Source organism: Poeciliopsis prolifica, unplaced genomic scaffold (genome assembly GCF_027474105.1).
Source record: "Poeciliopsis prolifica strain line A6 unplaced genomic scaffold, Auburn_PproV2 SCAFFOLD004, whole genome shotgun sequence".
In the NCBI taxonomy this organism is placed as follows: domain Eukaryota; kingdom Metazoa; phylum Chordata; class Actinopteri; order Cyprinodontiformes; family Poeciliidae; genus Poeciliopsis; species Poeciliopsis prolifica.
In genome coordinates this window covers 13,156,916-13,175,175 of record NW_026562379.1, presented here as the reverse complement: position 1 = coordinate 13,175,175, position 18,260 = coordinate 13,156,916, and the positions used below count along the sequence as shown (strand labels likewise).

General features: G+C 35.7%; 2 protein-coding genes across 3 annotated transcripts in view; one reads left to right on the top strand and one right to left on the bottom strand.

Annotated features, from left to right (window-relative positions):
• Positions 1 to 92: 92 nt before the first annotated feature.
• LOC129358940 (serine/threonine-protein kinase DCLK1-like) lies at positions 93 to 13,580 on the top strand. 2 transcript variants are annotated; one of them, XM_055028217.1, is made up of 17 exons: positions 93 to 272; positions 627 to 1,004; positions 1,247 to 1,593; positions 4,777 to 4,876; positions 5,490 to 5,606; positions 5,713 to 5,807; positions 6,654 to 6,741; positions 6,823 to 6,992; positions 7,179 to 7,298; positions 7,459 to 7,605; positions 8,032 to 8,165; positions 8,259 to 8,336; positions 8,448 to 8,544; positions 8,649 to 8,729; positions 8,833 to 8,946; positions 10,130 to 10,194; positions 12,031 to 12,196. In XM_055028217.1, exons 2-17 carry the CDS (start codon positions 644 to 646, stop codon positions 12,086 to 12,088), a joined length of 2,172 nt encoding a protein of 723 aa, XP_054884192.1. In that variant the 5' UTR covers positions 93 to 272; positions 627 to 643; the 3' UTR covers positions 12,089 to 12,196. The 2 variants fall into 2 exon arrangements, with proteins under 2 accessions (XP_054884192.1, XP_054884191.1); XM_055028216.1 differs by lacking the exon at positions 10,130 to 10,194 and having other exon boundaries at positions 12,031 to 13,580.
• A 67-nt stretch (positions 13,581 to 13,647) lies between these two features.
• nbeab (neurobeachin b) overlaps positions 13,648 to 18,260 on the bottom strand; it is a 203,748-nt gene continuing 199,135 nt past the window's right edge. Inside the window, exons 56-58 of the mRNA XM_055028191.1 lie at positions 17,040 to 17,236; positions 16,566 to 16,717; positions 13,648 to 15,490 (exon numbers count right to left, since the gene is read on the bottom strand). Coding sequence (XP_054884166.1) covers positions 15,400 to 15,490; positions 16,566 to 16,717; positions 17,040 to 17,236 — 440 coding nt within the window. The 3' untranslated portion in view covers positions 13,648 to 15,399. The remainder of the gene's footprint in view (positions 15,491 to 16,565; positions 16,718 to 17,039; positions 17,237 to 18,260) is intronic.

The window sequence follows — 18,260 nt, the reverse complement described above, 5'->3', positions numbered from 1 at the left end:
GCGCTCCGTCATAAACGTGCGCGCGAGCCATGCCGACAGCACGCTCTCTCTTGCAGCGGTCTGCTAAATCACCGCAATGGAATAAGAGCAGGGAGGGTAGAGGACACCGGCTGCCCTGCCTCCAGTCTGCATGTGAGCACACACAGCAGGACGGCTAAGGACAGTGACAGGGCAACAAAGGGACGCATGCTTCCTCCAAGGCATCACATAAATAAGAATATTTAAGACTTCCGCACAGAAGCTTTCTGCCTACCTCTATCCTCACCTTCAAGGTAAGAGACAGCAAGGCAATTAGAATTTTTTTCAACCGTTTATTTGCTATTCACGTTTAGTTTACTATAATTTTTCTTCATAAAAATCATTTGGGTAGTCATGTCCTTTTAATAATTGTCTAAAATATATATTCCATTTCACACTGTTTAAATTATGAGATGCCAGGGAGCATTAGATGGGTGTGACATGCTTCTTTATCTGTTTACTAGGAACAGCTGCAGCATTAGAGCTTGCACAAATCCGAAAGACAGTATGGCCTGTCACAAAACGTGGTTCTGATGTGGTGGGGTTCACTCAGTTTCAGATAAAGAATTTTTTTGGTTAAGATTTTTTTGTTTTGTTTATTATTTTAGGGTGTAATTCAGCAGTCATGGACCTGGAGCATTTTGATGAGCGGGACAAGTCTCAGAGATACACCCGAAGGGGCTCCAAAGGGAATGGTCTCCCTAGCCCAACTCATAGTGCTCACTGCAGCCTTTACAGAACCAGGACACTGCAAGCACTGAGCTCAGAAAAGAAGGCCAAGAAGATTCGTTTCTACCGCAACGGTGACCGCTACTTTAAAGGGATTGTGTATGCAATTTCTCAGGAGAGGTTTAGATCTCTAGATGCTCTCCTCGCAGATCTCACAAGGTCTCTCTCTGATAATGTCAACTTGCCCCAAGGAGTAAGGACCATATATACTGTTGATGGAGCAACCAAGATTACCAGCATAGAACAGCTGGTGGAAGGTAAATGTGTGCCCTTTTGTTGTCATTTTGTTTATAAAATGTAATTTATATTGAATCATAGGCAAATTATGTCGACTGTCTGAAGTGCAAATATTATAGTCAAACCAAGTTAGTCTGTCACTCAGCTCCTTTGAGTTTTTAAAAAGAATGTGCTTATATTCTGTTCTTTATTCAATCAAGCTCACATTATAGCTCTTCATTTCATACTTGTATATTAGCTTTTCTATTCCTATTTTCTCCAGGAGAAAGCTATGTTTGTGCATCCATAGAGCCTTTCAAGAAACTAGACTATACAAAGAATGTAAATCCCAACTGGGCCGTTGGTGCCAGGACTGCAGCTTCGATCCGCGATCCTTCTTCCCTCGGCAGCGCCATGGCTGGATCCCCAGAAACCAGGGAGACCAAAGACTTCATAAAGCCCAAACTGGTGACGATTGTCCGCAGTGGAGTGAAACCTCGCAAGGCTGTTCGGGTCTTGCTCAACAAAAAGACAGCACACTCCTTTGATCAAGTCATGAGTGACATCACAGACGCCATCAAGCTGGACTCTGGGGTCGTTAAAAGGTTATATACTGTTGATGGCAAAATGGTAAGTGTTAAAATTCTCTCCAAAACTGTAAAACTCAATATTTGGAAACTGGATAATGTATATAATATATCTTTAATGTCATGAAAGCTTAGGAACCCTTAGGCATCAAAGGAGTCTTTTTTTTTCTTGTTTCCGAAAAAAAATTTTCAATTATGATGGGCTTTGTTTGTTCTCCGTTTTAGTACTCTCCCGTCTGCAGCGGACATTTAAATATTTATGTTACTATTGCCTTCAAGATTGTAAAATGTCATTCAGCAATATTAGTCTGTCATTTCAAGTTCAATAGGTTGCACATTGACCCTTCCAGTCACTGGATTCAATCATCCATGAAACTTCAGTTTTGATGATCAACATTAATAGGATTATCAAAAACGTAAATTTTATAAAACTTTATCAATATTATTATATTGATAAATTATAATAATACTTTATCAAATATAAAGTAAGTATGTTAGTCCTGGATGTTTTGCAATTAAAGTCGCATAAGAAAGTCCAACAACTAAGTGCTCTGTATTGTAGAGTACTCTTATGTTATGCTTTTTTTCCTCTACCTTCTAAAAGATTAATTGCTTGAATGGGAGTAAATGGCCTTTGTGCATTAGTTAGCTCTGCTTTTAGTTTTACCAAGCAATGATCTATTGGAAATTGACATTTACAATACTTGGATGATGTGGGGATCAGCTTGATCCACTCTGATTTTCTAAATTGAGCAGTGTACCAAAGCTTGGCACAGCTTCGGAACACTGCTGTACTGAAAGTGTTTTTTTTTTTTTTTTTCCCGTCATCCCTCCTGAAGTTTCTTTCTTACTCAAAGAGGGAGCACAGTACGTTAAAAATCACCTGGGAATTATTGCTAAATGGGTTTCTAGGACTCCATCCCATATTCCTACAACAACAGAACAGTTAGATGGAGCCGTGCGATCTGATTTCAGATCAGTCTCCGAAATATTAAAGTACCGCATTTCCAGAAAAGTACATTTTGCACAATAGTTACTAGCATGCACTTTCATTGATTGATTAGCCAGCCACAGTATACCCAAATACTACTTTTAAAAGCTCTTGAAATTATGATATTCGAGGAGATTGCGTGTATTTAAGGGAAAGGAATGTGACTACTAAAAAAAAGGCTTCATTAAGCGTCCCATAAAAATAACTTCTTTAAAATTCACTTCAAAAACTGTCCTGTGTGCTTTCTGTTGGTGTTTAGCTGTAACACTCGAGTGAATTGCTAAGTGACAGTCTCTGCAGCAGAGTAGTGAGTTAGTGGTGGGATTTATCTGTGTTTTATTTTCTGTCTGCTGTTTTGTGCATATGGTAGCATGACTGTCTGTTATTAATGTACTTCATTTTTGTTTTGTAATGCCATAGAACACACTTCGGGGCACATCTTTTTAAAGTCAGGAGTGTCCTAAACCATTGAACTTTATTGTTGCCATGAACTTGAATGTCCCCGACATACACTAGTTCAATCTTTTGGAAACTGCAATCACAGCAACTCAAAGCGTTTATCATCTAAATGTGATGAAGACTCATTTCAGAAGTTCAAATGGAGCAGTTGGGTAACTAGATTTTAAATGTGGATTGGTTGTTTATGCCAGATTGGCTTATCTGAGCATTTAAAAACTGCTGAGCTATTGGCTTTTAACACATGACCATCTCTCATGATGGTCAGTCAAGAGGGACTGACTGTAAATAGAGAAGATATCTAGTGAGCAATAGTTGTGTGCTCACTGGATGTTAGTGGCCAGAGGAAACTGACAGAATTTTGTAAATTTTTTTCACACAAAATTAAAATGTGGTTTAAATAAGCCAATCTGTTGCACAAAATGGAACGAATGATCGCTACTTTCAGTAAGATGAAGCATCATGTCATAAAGCTCAAATCATCTCAAACTGGTCTCCCTGTCATGAAAGGGCGGTAAGTGACCTTACAGTCAGTCGATTTTAAACAGGTTACCTGTAGGTAGGAACAGCAGATTTTCATTATGGATATACAGACAACTTCCACTCATTTTCAAGAAGGATGTTTCCGTTTTTTTTTTTTTTTTTCTCAAACTATGCCATGAAGGAAAAAAGGCAGTTCTGAAGGCAATAAGGATTCTAACCAGGTATGAGCAGGGTCATTTGCAAGAATCATCTTCCTTAGTCCCAAAAAAACTACCAACTTGTACACAATTATGATTCTTTAAGATTTGTTTTAGTAAGTTTGATCTCTGCCATTCTTTGCTCTTTATTCAGTGCTTTGTGTTGTGCCAACAGATGGCCAGATGACCACCTGCTGTCATCAAAGGGAGAGTTTTGATGACATGCTTTGTTTAACCTTTATTAAACAAATAGGTTATACTTTTGATGCATACTGGATGTTTATAAGATTTATGAAATATGTTATGGAGAATTTAGTTCATCCTTTATAGTTTATATTTACACGGATGAGCTCTTTTAAAAACAGTTTTCCGAAGTGTATCAACTGAAAATCATTTTGTTTTAAAGACTAAAACGGACAACAGAAAGATGGTAACATTTCAAAGAGCAGAACTGACAAAGGGTGTGTATGTGGGTTACAAACTCAGAAGGGTGACTTTTTTATGAATAGAAGCATCTATTGGTCACATGTCACCAAAAATTTCTAGTCAGACTTGTCAGAAATTAGGGTGCAGCAAATTGTACATAATAGTGACTCTTGTGAAGTGCAGCTAGATTGATTGAGAAGTCATGCAAAAAACAGAAAAATCATGCATTTATGTTTTTTAGTGGGTTACTGTGACATTCCAGAATGGAGATACACATTTCAAAGCTCTTCAGTCATCAGCCATTTCTCTGCTTTCACCTTAAGAACAATATTGTTTTGACATTATCAGGTAAGGACGACATTTTTTTTCAAAGGATCCCTGCCAGTAAAGGGTAATTACTGCATTTAAATATGCAGTATATCACCCAGAAGTGGGACCAAATAAGTTTTTGTTCGTCAAAAATCTTCCTGCTCAAATCCAAAGGTAGGTTTGCAAGTTCTGAGTTGAGTGTGAGTTGAGCCAAAAAGCCATTTGACCAATTTAAATTGAGCAGTTAGTAGTTTTGAAATGTCAAAAACTAAAATCAATTTAAATGAAAACAATATCTATGGAAAGTAGGGTACTTTCTTTGAAGAGTAGTTTGTAAGAGTCCTGTTTTAAATCTCTTTGACAGGTTACATGTCTTCAGGACTTTTTTGCAGAAGATGACATTTTCATTGCTTGTGGTCCTGAAAAGTTTCGCTATCAAGATGATTTCAATTTGGATGAAAACGGTAAGTATGTCTATAAGGATTTGAGTGGGCTAAAAGTGACATCATCTTTCAGTTCATAAAAATGCTTAAGTATCTTTATTTGTGTCCTCTATAAATGCTTGGTAAGCGAAAGTTTTTGTTTGTTTTTTTTCTCCCCATCTTCCAGATAATTCTTAAATGTCTCTTATTTAGCATTGTAATATTGTGTTCCCTCTTTTCACATCAAATCATCTTACACTAACTTGTACTTAACAGTTTTTCACTGCATTGTAGATTGCTTTATATTAAGTTATGTTGTGGGAAAGTATGTTAACCTTTGCACAGTATAGTTGCTGCTTATACAGAGCTCAGAGGTAATTTAATCTGGTCTGAGGAGATGGGTGTGCTGGAAAAATGCCAAGCTCTGTATGCAGGTGATATTTTCACTGACTGATCTAGTTCTATACTTGGAATGAGGTGTGTGTGTCTGCAGGCAATACTTTTTTTCCCCTCCATTTTTGGCCTAGTTTTGTGCTGAATCTTTTTGTTTAGATTCCACCTTAAGTCTCAGAACAATTGCTTATTCTAAATAGAATCTTTATCACCTTGCAGGGTAAAATACATTTCATGCTTTAAATGCATTTTTCCTCACCAGAATGCAGGGTGACGAAGTCATCGTCATATGGCCGACTCCCCACAGTTCATGGTGGTTCTTTGTCGAGAACTGGTGGAATGTCTCGTAGAAGCAAGTCTCCCTCACCTGCCCGATCTGGTAAATGTGTGTTCGAGTTTAACAATTAAAACTTGAACTTGCCATGTTTTGGTTCCTTATCAGTTTTTTTATTTTTTTATTTATTTATTTTTTGCCGTCTTAACAGCAAATGGCACTGCTGGAAGTACGCTTTCTACACCTCGTTCTGGAAAATCTCCAAGTCCCATTTTAACGAGTCCTTCTAGCCTCCGAAGACGTCAGGTAAGAAGACAAAGTTTGTAGAATAGAGAACTATTTCTGTGCTGCCATTGAATATTTACTTTTTCTTGTCTTGAGCTTATGTTGTGTCCATAGCCAAATGATTTCTACACAATTTGACTGTACCATATTTCATGCTTTGAAAGGGCTCTTTTGGCTCAGACAATCAGGTTTCTGATGTACTACAAGACTGTTGCACTTTGCTGTTTGTCATTGCTACATGTAGGATAGCATACAAACCGCATCCAGAGATGCTCATTTGTCTGAAATGGGCATTTCATAGTTACTGTATATTGTACTTTTATCGGTACTAATAAACATTAGTTTGCTTTAGACACTAATATATTTGGGATAAATTAATTATATTACAGCGGTAAGGTTTTGTGTACACCCATAAATGTTTCAAAATGTTGTGAATTAAGAAAGCGAATATAATAGGATGTATGTAATTAAATAAAAATGTTTGTTTATGGATGTTTTTTTTAGCGCTCACATGCCAGCCTCTTACTAAAATTTCATAATTTTTTTTGTTTTGTTTTCATGTCATTGTTTTGCAAGAATCACATATGCCTGCAAATTTTCAACATTGTTCAAATTACAATTATATTGCAAAGGGATGCTTGGGTGTAACTATTACATATAATAAGAGGTACAATTTTTTTATGCTTTGCGTATTTGTGTGTAACTTCATTTGAATATAATCTAAATTCTGTAAATTACAATTTTATTTATAGTATTGTAGTTAATATTTTCCTGAAATTGTTCCCTATTGCTTTTATCAGTTCTCTGTATTGGGGTCTTGTGTATCAATTCTTCATCACGTTTTTGTCTTTTCTTTGTTTGGACTAGGGATCCCAGTACAGTGGCTCTTCACTTTCATTAGCCTCTACCAAGGTATGCAGCTCAATGGATGAAGGAGATGGTCCCAACGGTGAAGGTGGGGTATTGACATAAAAATAAACTACACGAGTCATTATGCCATACGTTTCAGAAATTATAGAAATGTTTTCTCACTCAGTTGAGCCAGTGGATGAATGTTCCCCAGTTCCTACCTCCATAACAGACAGATACAAAGTTGGAAGGATTTTAGGGGATGGAAACTTTGCTGTGGTTCGTGAATGTGTGGAAAGATCAACTGGAAGAGAGTATGCTTTAAAAATAATCAGCAAAGACAAATGTAAGGGAAAGGTAGGCATTCTGATTCTTCTAGAATCACATCGAATCACAAAATTTGTGCTAATTTGTCGTTCTTTAGTATTCCATTTTAGTGTGTATGTGTGTTTGGGGCACAGGGATTAAACATCTTTGTGAAATTGATGTTTTACATACTGAACTATTCTTAAATTCTGTACTTTCTTTTTCTGCATCATTCAGGAACACATGATACAGAGTGAAGTGTCCATTCTGAGGCGTGTGAAACATCCAAACATTGTCCTCTTAATCGAGGAAATGGACACCCGCAGAGATCTCTATCTTGTAATGGAACTGGTGAAGGTACTTTGCATTTTTAAATAGATTATAGGTGAATAGGTTCAAAGCTACTTTCCCAAAAAGTTATATTGATACGTGTAATGTTTAGAATATAATTTATTTCTTTAATTAAATTTATGTAATCATGCAGTAATTATTTACATTTTGAAAATCTTCTATCCAGGGAGGAGATCTCTTTGACGCCATTACCTCCTCCAACAGATACACAGAGCGGGATGCCAGTTGTATGCTGTTCAACTTGGCAAGCGCCATAAAGTACCTCCACAGTCTCAATATTGTGCACAGAGACATAAAACCAGAAAATCTCTTGGTAAGTGGTACTTAATAAAGCCTGAGGAAAGAGCATTTATAAAAACCTAATCCTGCTGTGAGAATGTGTCAGTGACTGTCTTGCTGGACAGCAGTCAAGTCAGCGTTATTCCACATGGATGTGTAAGCTAAAATGTAAAAATTGTATATTAAAAATATTTTTTAATTGGTTTTATGTAGTACTTTCTAAGAAAGAAATTTGGGGTTTTTCAAAAAAATGGTCTCGAGACCAAGACTGGTCTCGAGTACTACAGCATTGCATATTCACTTGTATTTTCTCACAACTGGTATACGGCTTTATTATGGCAATACAAAATTAAGTATAAATATTATTAAACATGCTTGGAAGCAGTATCTTTTTGTTTTACTTCAATTCCTCACCAAGTAGGGGCTTTGCTTATCGTTTCTGTCCATTCTTGTCACACAGGTGTATGAACATCAAGATGGTAGTAAATCTCTGAAACTGGGAGACTTTGGCTTGGCTACTGTTGTCAATGGTCCTCTTTATGCTGTTTGTGGAACACCTACTTATGTAGCACCAGAGATTGTTGCTGAAACAGGGTAAGGTTGAATGTGACTTGTGGGCCAAAAACTACTGTAATATGTATGTTTCTAATCAATCCTTTTCACTGATGTTTCATTTTGTGACTTCAGATATGGCCTCAAGGTTGATATCTGGGCAGCAGGCGTCATCACTTACATACTGGTCTGTGGTTTTCCTCCTTTTCGTGGGTATGTGCTTTATTATTATTATTATTACATTAAGTAAAAATAACCGGTATTTGGCATATACTTTTTCAGTTATGAAATTATTTTTTTTAATTGTGCATTTTATTCTTGCAGCAGTGGAGAAGACCAGGAGGCCCTCTTTGAAGAGATTATAAAAGGCCATCTTGAATTTCCAGCACCATACTGGGACAACGTATCTGAGCCTGCCAAGGTTGCCTGGAAGTTGACTTTTACCATGAATATGCTTCACAATCTGTCAGACCAGATTTTCTCATTATGTTCCAAGATATTTATGAGTAACACATTTATCTCTAGGCTCTGATCACTGGCATGCTGCAGGTAGTTGTGGATCAAAGATACACAGCTGGACAAGTGCTGGATCATCCCTGGGTCAATGTAAGTTCAGTAAATCACTGCAAACATATACAGCAAAAGAGCTGAAGAAGAATGTATTACTGAAACATAAGCTATGTCGCTAAGCAATGTCTGTATTTTTCAGGGTGACAGTCTGTCAGAAAAGGGGCACCAGCTTGCTGTGGCTGGAAAAATCAAGAAGCATTTTAATTATGGACCCAAGCTCAATGGCACTGCAGCAGGAGTGTCAGTAATTACAGTAAGAACTAATTAGAAACTTGATGGAAAGTTTGCTTGTAATTTTGTTTTCGGTGAGGCTGATTTTTTTTTTTTTTTTGCTAATTTTTATTTTGTATTTATTTATTTTTTGCTGCCTTGCTTTTCATGCTCTATCATTCAAAACGGAAACATGAGAATTCAACGTAGTCCAAAAGTAGTCCTCTCTGTGCAATTACATTTTTAGCAAAAATCTTATTTATTATTTGAAAATAAAAATAAAATATAACCTTTTACAGACATTGCCTTTAGGAGACCTCAGCCTGTTGGTGAAAATACTTTTTTTAATTTTTTTATTTAATACTGTGTATATAAATAAATTCCCATTTCACTTTATTGGATTTCTTATAGTTATAACATTTATATTTTGCGTCATCAAAGTGTTTTTTTCAGTTGAAAATGAAAAATTGCATCGCTAACAGCCTTTGGCTAAATATTTGTTCATAAATTCCATTTAAAAAAAAAAAAAATCCCCCCAACTCAAAGGTAAATGTAGTCTTAAAATGTATAACCCACCCTACTAGTTTAAGTCTTATGAGCTCTATGGTATGTTTTTATTTTTGGATTACGGATCTTCTGACTATATCGTTCTTACCTTCATGCACTTTAAATTTGAATTAAAGAGTCAATTGACGATTGTGGCATTTCTAATCTGTAGCCAACTTGTTTCTCCTCTACCACAGCAGCTCTACAAGATTCATGCTCTACAGCCAGACCACTCTCATTTTCTCAGCATTATTTGAGATTAGCTTCCATCCAAGTCATGCTGCCATGTGTTTTTCTTTTTTGTTTTTACCTCACTCTGCCATCCTATCTAGCTGGACTGTCAGCACTGTTGCTTGGACATCCTGCACATAAGTTATGCTTATAGTCATTAGGTGTACAAGATGTTAATTAAATTAAACTTGCATTTTTCAACTGCTTATTTATTGATGGAGGAGATGCTGAATGGTATTTTTGTTTAATATAGTGAATAATTTGAGTTTTCATGTGAAATATGAAGAAGTAAAATAAAGAAAAAAATCGATTACGTGTAATTCTTTTGCCAGTGAAGTAGTAATTTTAGTAGGAAATTAAAGTTGGACACCTTGCTGACAATTTGGCCAGCGATGCTTTGAGTTCAAGGTGATCCACTGAGTTCATCTCCCTCTGCTTTGCTGGACCAGGACTTAACCATCCAGAAGTCAGGGTCTTTGGATCACAACCAGAATCCAGGATTGTGTTGGATAAGGTATGACACAGCAAAGTGCTAAAGTGCAGTGAGTGCTTCCGTGGCAAAGTGCTGGCAGTCTCCATTTCCCATTCCCCATGGATTTGACCCACGTCCATCAATTTAATCATTTTCATACCTCATCAGTTTACCTCATCTCATTTGGGCTGTTTGGGCTGCAGCTGTTCTTCATTGCACAACTTACTGTGATATTTTCTCGCATTACATTGTTACCTTTACAATAGAAACTCAATTTAATGATTCAGAAAATCCACTTCTTGACCACACAAGAAGTGTGGTCAAGTGGCACAAAAACTGCATTTCCCCCCTTATATCTTGTGTTTTTACCTTTTTTTTGTCACGCTTAAATTCTTTAGATCATCAAACAATTTTTTGGTGATCTTGAAAAGCAGTTTTAAAAGACATTACCCCATAAACCTAAATGGTTGGGTTTTTGTCATGCTGCGTAAGCCAAACATTCTGCTTAAGGATTTCTATTGGAGCAAAATTACTGCTTAATATTTTCTACAATTTGTCCAGAAGCAGCAAAGTGGCTCCAGACCATCATAGTATCGCCGCCATGTAACTGGCAATATAGTCATTTTTCTGACATGACATTAATTTTCTGCCAGATACAAGATTTAGTTTTTGTCCGGCTTCTGTTTTATTGCTAAATCATAAACATCGATCTAAGTGAGGCCAGCAGTACATTAGTTCCTGTTTTGTGTTGTTTGACAACCTGGATGATTTGTCATTGTGTTTGGAGTAATTCTGGTTGAACTCCTACTTATAAGATTCACAAATGCCATCCAGGGGTGAGCAGTAACTACTTACATTACTTGTGTAACTTTTTGAAAATAGAAAAATGATCATTTCACACCACCACACTTTACTTTAACTTGACTAGTATTATTGGTATTCTTATGTAAAATTACTGAGTAACTTCACAGAATGAAGAATAAACCTTAACATGAACCTACAGTTAAATTTTGTTTAACAAATTTTACTTACTATTTATAACTGCTGAAGCATTGTGCTATTTGGAGATCAAGTAAATGTACAATAAACTTTATACATTGAAACTTAAAGCTTTTCCTGTTCTAACACATTAAGTCTAAATTTTTATATGGGGAGAAAGGGATTTAAAAAGTGTGCTTAAATTTTGCTAATTGATCATTTGTATTACTATTAGATCAGCTACTATGATCAATCACTTGGTACTTATTTGCTGGATTAATTTCTTGGATACCTATGTTTTACTTGGAGTCTGAATATGCTGTCGTTTTATTCTGGACTACAATTTGTAGATCTACCTGCTTCTAGCAAATGACTTTGCTACTGTTTCCAGCCTGATGGACATGGATTTCCTCCATGTTTTGCATTTCTTTAGGTTGGGGAATTGTCTTTTTGAGATATTTTAGCCTATTTTATGTTTTCACTGGTTCAAGTTAAGTGTTTTTCTTTACTCTACATGTCTGCAGTATTCAGTCATTGGTGTGGCTAGTGAAATAAAATCAAAGTGCTGATCATTCATGTTTCAGCAAGAGGGTAAATTGTTTCACAGAAGGCTACATTAGTTTGGATATGCGTTTTCCCCATATGTATTAAAGCTCATTTGAAAACTGCTTTATGCATTCAGATTATCTTTGCCTTAAAGTTTGATCTGAAACATTTAAGGTTTATAAAATGGTAAACAAGAAATTTGTAGCTCCATATTTGTGCAAACATTTTTCACAACATTGTGGCTGATTAGCTAAGCACATTTGTTCTGTATCAATTTGTCACAATTAATTTCATTTTTAACTTGCCTCTTTGATTTGAGAAGAACCTGATATATTCTACCGTTTCACCCCTTAGACCACGCCACTTGATAAAGAGAAGCAAGTTTTCCGACGAAGACGCCACCAGGATGTGAAGCTTTCTACCCAATTGTTGCCCAGCAGTGGTGCCACCACCACCTCAGAGATTGCCAACCCCATCATCTCCCCAGAGTTGTCTCCAATTTCAGCTGACACCGTTCTTTCACCCACTTCTCCCTTCTAATAGGTGTGCAGAAATCACACCAGGTTCCTATTTGGAGAGATTTGTGTTTAATATAATAATGGGTCTCTGGTCCTTAAATGTACCCATTTTCTGGTCACTTTCTCAATTTAAAATACATTTGTAAAATTGAAGGACAGCCCTATAAAATGAACACAGCTTGACAGTATGAAAAAATTGTAAAACCTATTCAGACAGTAGCCTTCTCATGTTTTTTTTCTCCCAATACTGCTTCAAAAACTGGGACGAGCAGGGGCACTGCAATGATTTGGATGTACATGGATGTAGTTCTCCTAAATTTTCCTTTGAGGTGTAGTTGTACTTATCCAAATAATGATGCATGGGTACAAAGATTTGCAAAATCCGTATGTGTATATGATCAGTTTGCTCAGTGAGTGACTGAACCACAATGGAGTGGAGCAGGGATTACAGTTTAACTAAGACAAAAATATATTGAGATAAAAAAAAGACAGATTAGCTGATTGGAGTCTTGTGGAAATATTTTCTTAAAAGCCACAAATGCAGTTGATTTTTTTTTTCTTGAAAGGTGATATTTGAGGTAGTTCACTAGGGCCCTCTGGTGGTTACAACATAGAACTACCTAAATTTTCACAAAAACAAGTTTATTGAATTCTTGCATGTAAATCTTGTTTCTGAATAACCTTGACATGTTTCATGCATATTTTAAAATTTTAAATTAAAATATCACATTAGTTTATTACATGTTACATTTCTTGAAAGCATGTTGCTTTGGGATGTAAAGATGCGACTCGTAATTCCGAAACACATTTGACCAATGCTGCTACACTGGATCATTAAATCATTTAAAAAGGCACCTAGTACTTCTAACGTGAAGATTAAACTAGATCTTGCAATGGTGGTGGTGCAGATGAATCTCAGTGGAGTGTAGGACATTGAAAATTGCACCTTTTTCAAGGCATTACCTTGGCAGACCTGCACGCAAGTGGAATTAGGTGCACATACCTCACAATACTAAATGTCCATTTTGAATGCCAAAACAAATGTATTTCTGACAACTGACATACCTTCTTATTGGAGTTAAATGGTGCAACATGTTATTTTTCACATTTAAGTGAATTCAACAGTGCTTCCACTAATAGTCATTTTAATGTGATTTATGCAAGTACTTTTTTTTTTTTAAGACCTGTATGTTTTCTCATTATGCAATTAATTTTGCTCAGACAAAAGTTTTGAATGTTTGTTTTCCAGGCTCTTACCTGCATGTGATGAAGTGCATACTTTTGAACACTTTTGCTCTCTTCCTGTAAAACAAAAATTGTTGTTCTTTATGAATAGTTTTCATTATAGTGTCTGTCCATGGTAACTGATAAAATTAAAACACATATCTTGACATTAATGCAATGTCACCAAAGGGCTTTTTTTGGGCGTACCAAACAGCACAAAGAAAACAAGTTAGTGAAGAAACGTTTTTATTAATGGTGAATAGGTTTTCTTAATGTGAAAATATTTAGGTGCCTCATGACTTGCCACTTGAAAAGTATTACTGTAATAAAGAAACAAAAAAGACTTGTTCTGAAAAACAAAAAGCTGAAAAAAAAGTAAACTGATCTCAGGAGGTCCATGTTCAGACAGCAGATGGCAGCATAACCAAACACTATTCCAGAAAAATCCACCCTTTGTATTTCAGATTTACAATTTACATTTATTTAAAGAAACACTACATGAGTTGTCTCAGGTCCATAATTTTTTTTTAATGCAATTACAATTTCCAAATATGTTGCATTTAAATTAAATCATATGAAAATGACATGGCACAGCTGGAATATTAAAACACTGCATGAATATTAAAACACTACATAAAATTTAGTCACTGCTTTTTAAGTTAAAAACAGATTGTTTTTTGAAACAAGTTTTACGTGAACACAAAGTAAACCCAATGCCGCCTTAATATATTAGCATGCAAAATTATAGCTTTAGGTAGATTGGTTTTATGTTAGACCTGTGCTTATAAACAAACCAAAAGTTATTAATTTGCATATTTTTGTTGATATAGATTGACAGATAAACAGCATAGTAATGCTTTAATAGCTTTAATCAATATACTAAAATAGAGCAATTTATCTGCATCAATAACTAAGGTCAAGTAACAGAAAACCTTAAATCTATTCAGAAAAAAAAGTATTGCTTATAAGAGTACAGATTGACAGTACGAGCAGGTTGTGAATTAACATGATAAAAACATTTGTGCAAAAAAAAATACAAAATACAAAGGTTTTAAATAACAGAACTGATATCGAATGCACTATTAATAACATGGTCATTAAAATGACATTTTCAAAGTGTCAGTTTTGTTACAAACAGAAATAAAAAAAATACCACCTAACAAATTTGGCATTTAATTTTTTTGAGCCATCTTTTGAACAAAAAATGTAAACTAACAGTTCTACTTAAAAGCATAAAAAACCAAGGCAATGTCACATTTAAATGTTGCTGGCATATTAAAAACATTTATCACAAAGGACCAAGATTACATTAAAACTCACTTTCCCATATTAACGAACAACAAATATATGAACATTTAGTCTTTTCACAAACGTACAAATTAACCTTTGTTTAGGTGCACACAGCAGCTTTATACAAGTTACTAACAAATGTTTAAGGTGATGACTACATTAATTCATGGCTTGCACAATGGCATCGCTCATTTCATTGGCTTGTCCCACAGCATTTACATATTAAGATTTTACAGTTAACAAAAATGTTATGCCACCAGCATTTAGGTCTTTTTCTTCACATTGTTTCCAAATATTTGTCAAATTATTATTTATATTAGGTAAAATATTCTTTACTTTGTTCCAGTTTAAAAGGGAAACATTTAGAATTTAATATCTGTGCATACATTACCTCAGTTTCTCCATAATCACAACAGTCCCACTTGTCTCAGTTCTACAAGACTTTAGCTGGTGTTAAGGTACAATAATAAAACAATGTGTCCAGATTGTACAGCAGCAGATAAATCAGAATGTGGTTGCCTCTGAGGTCAGATGAACATACAAATATTTGATGTTCTTCCCCTGATTGATCCCTTCTTTGCTACTTGGATCCTCTTCTGCTCACCACAGTCACAGGTTAGCAGTTTTTTTTTTTTTTTTTTTTTTTTTTTTTTTTTTTTTTAACAACCATTATGTTGGAAGTTTCATCTGGTCAGTACCTGTTTTGGTGCTCATAGTGCCATCTGTTGAAATCTATGTTGAATGCCACAATGCTGCCAGAAGCCATGCCAGTGATCAAGGTCCTAAAGGGTAGCAAAAGGGAATAAACATACCTCAAACCATGTAATGTCAAGTATAAGGAGAAACATGCAGAAACCATCAGTAAACTATGGGGTTACAGCTAGTTGTTCAATGCCTTCCTGCAACCTTTGTGTCCATGTCTGGCTGGAATGTACTGAAGCGGCTGATTTATCAGGGTAGCTTCTTACTGCTTTACCCCAAGGCTCTGAACATTCAAGCATCGTGAATAGTCGCTGCAGAATGGTTCTTTGTTAGTCATGTTATGAACCTCACTTTACTTTTGCATGTACTTGCAGTGAACTCATGAAGGCAAAGTTTTGGAAAGCAGCTCCTTAAAAGAAATAAAAGGTAAAATATCCTATTTTAGATCCAAAAAGTATGAATCAAATTTACCATTCCATTGTTTTTCAAACCAGGTAAATTGTTCTAAAACTCACTTTTCAGAGACCCAAAAATTGTAACTTTATGTGCTCCGTAAAAGAGCAGAATTTGTAAACTAATATCCAACTATTTACAAGTTTGGACACTTTTGCCCCCTTTTGGACTTGAGGAAAAATAAAATTTCTGGGAAATTCGGCCCACAGTTGCATGGACCTGAGTCCAGCATAAAGCTTCTGCTTTATATGCCGGGGTAGATTCTTTGCACTGCCATTTGGACATAATTTGCTCTCATTTTTTTTTTCTGTTCTATTGTTTTCTTAAATTAAAAAAGATTTCTTCATTAGTTTGATTATGTTGATCTGAGAAAAGTCAGTAATAGTTATTTGCACAGAAAGCTAGGAAGGTATAAAATATGTTTATATGTTTAAGATGTTTATGTCCATTATAAAAGATGGAGCATCTTAACGAAAGCAGGAACAAATCTAGGCTTCCAATTGGATATAGTTAATATGCTTTTTCTATTCTCTAGCTTTCAATATCAATGGCTATCATCATCTCTGTAGAGAAGTGTATCAAAACAGTTCTCATGGGTCATATGACATGTTTGATAGAAGGATTTAAATCTGTTTTGAAAGAAACTAAACCTGAACTCATCCTCTGAGGTAAAATACCATCATGAAACTGCCCAAACCTAACCTTTGATCGTGTGATAGATCCATGGCTCGGATGCCTGCATCACAGCCGGGGTAGATGTAGAGTTGTCTGAAGTCACAAGCTTGCCACACTTCCACCACACCGTTGTCTCCACCTGTCACAAGGTTGTGTCCATCACTGCTCAAGAGAATTGCCTTAAGGAGGGATACAGACAAATTTAACACACCACTTTAGGCTTATGAAAAATTGTGGTTTTACTGCAGAATGTAAAATATGCAACTAAATAGTTTTGTTCTTTTTAAACTTAAGCCCTAAAGTCGAATAAAGAATGTACACAATGAGAATAACAAAAAGGTTGTGTTTAGTTTTCTTTTTCACTTAGTCATTGTGAAAATGTATGAAGGGCATGAAAGGGAAGAAAACATGATTGCATAATCCTATTTGCCCCAGATATGAATTGCTTTGTGTGTGTGTAAGGATATTTTCATTGAGTATGCTAATGTCAACTGTCTTTACCCTGGTAGAATCATTGACCTCCATCTGTGCCAGCAGTTTTCCATTTATGCTGAAGTTGCAGAAGCGGCCTCTCTCATAATAGATGATGCAGTGACCCTCACTGGACACTGAGATGAGCCGTGGGCACTGATAGTCGTCTGGCCCCTCCAGGGCCCGTAGAAGGTCCCCGGTTATGGTGTGGACCAGACAAGGACCCTCTGTCGAACCCAAAACACAGTGTGAGGTACCTGTACTTGTGCTACCAAAAAGAGCTGGACATATTTCTAATTGTTTTGAACCGGTCAGGCTGTCAATGCAAATATTAGTATATTAGCACAATTCAGCAACAGCCAGTGTTATACAAGATAAAAACAAATACCAACTATGAATCAAAGAAACAAATATTACATTTTGTCCAATGCCATCATCAAAATTGTTACATTTGATAACTGTTAACAAATATATTAATCAGTTATTAATCAAAGGCAACTCTGAACAGGTCAGGTTTAAGTCTTAATTGGAAGGAACTCAGTGTTTTGGCTGTTTTGGGTTTTTCTTGGAAGTTTGTTCCAGATTTGTGGTGCATAGAAACTGAGTACTGCTTCATGTTTGGTTCTGGTTCTGGGAATGCGGAGTAGACTAGGATACGGCAAGGCAACTTTATTTATATAGCACCTTTCAGCCAAAGACAATTCAAAGTGCTTGTACAAGAAAGTTAAAAACAACATAAAACAAGAAGATGATACAAAAAAAAAACAAATAAAAAAATCAAGAAGATTAAAATAGACAAAATAAACATTAAAATTTTAAAGAAAGCGAATTAATAGAATTTAAAAAAATTAAGAATAGACAACTTCAAACAAGAAGTTTTTTAACCTTGTTTTAAATAAACTCAAGGTAAGGGCAGTCTTGCAGTGAGCAGGAAGCTTATTCCAGAGTGTTGGAGCATAAAAACTAAAAGCTGCTTCACCATGTTTAATTCTGACTCTCGGAAAATTAGTAGGCTTGATTCTGATGATCTTAAAGGTCTGAGAGACACATCGGGTTGAAGATCAGACATGTAGTCTGGGTTTCTATTATGAAGTGCTTTGTAAACTATTAAGGAGATTTTAAATTATAATCTTTGAGTAACAGGCAGACGGTGTAGGGATTCTAGAATTGGACTGCTATGCTATGACTAGACCCAGAAGACCCGCGTCGTCTGGAAAGTTGATACGCATTTTATTCTTATTTTGGTTTTAG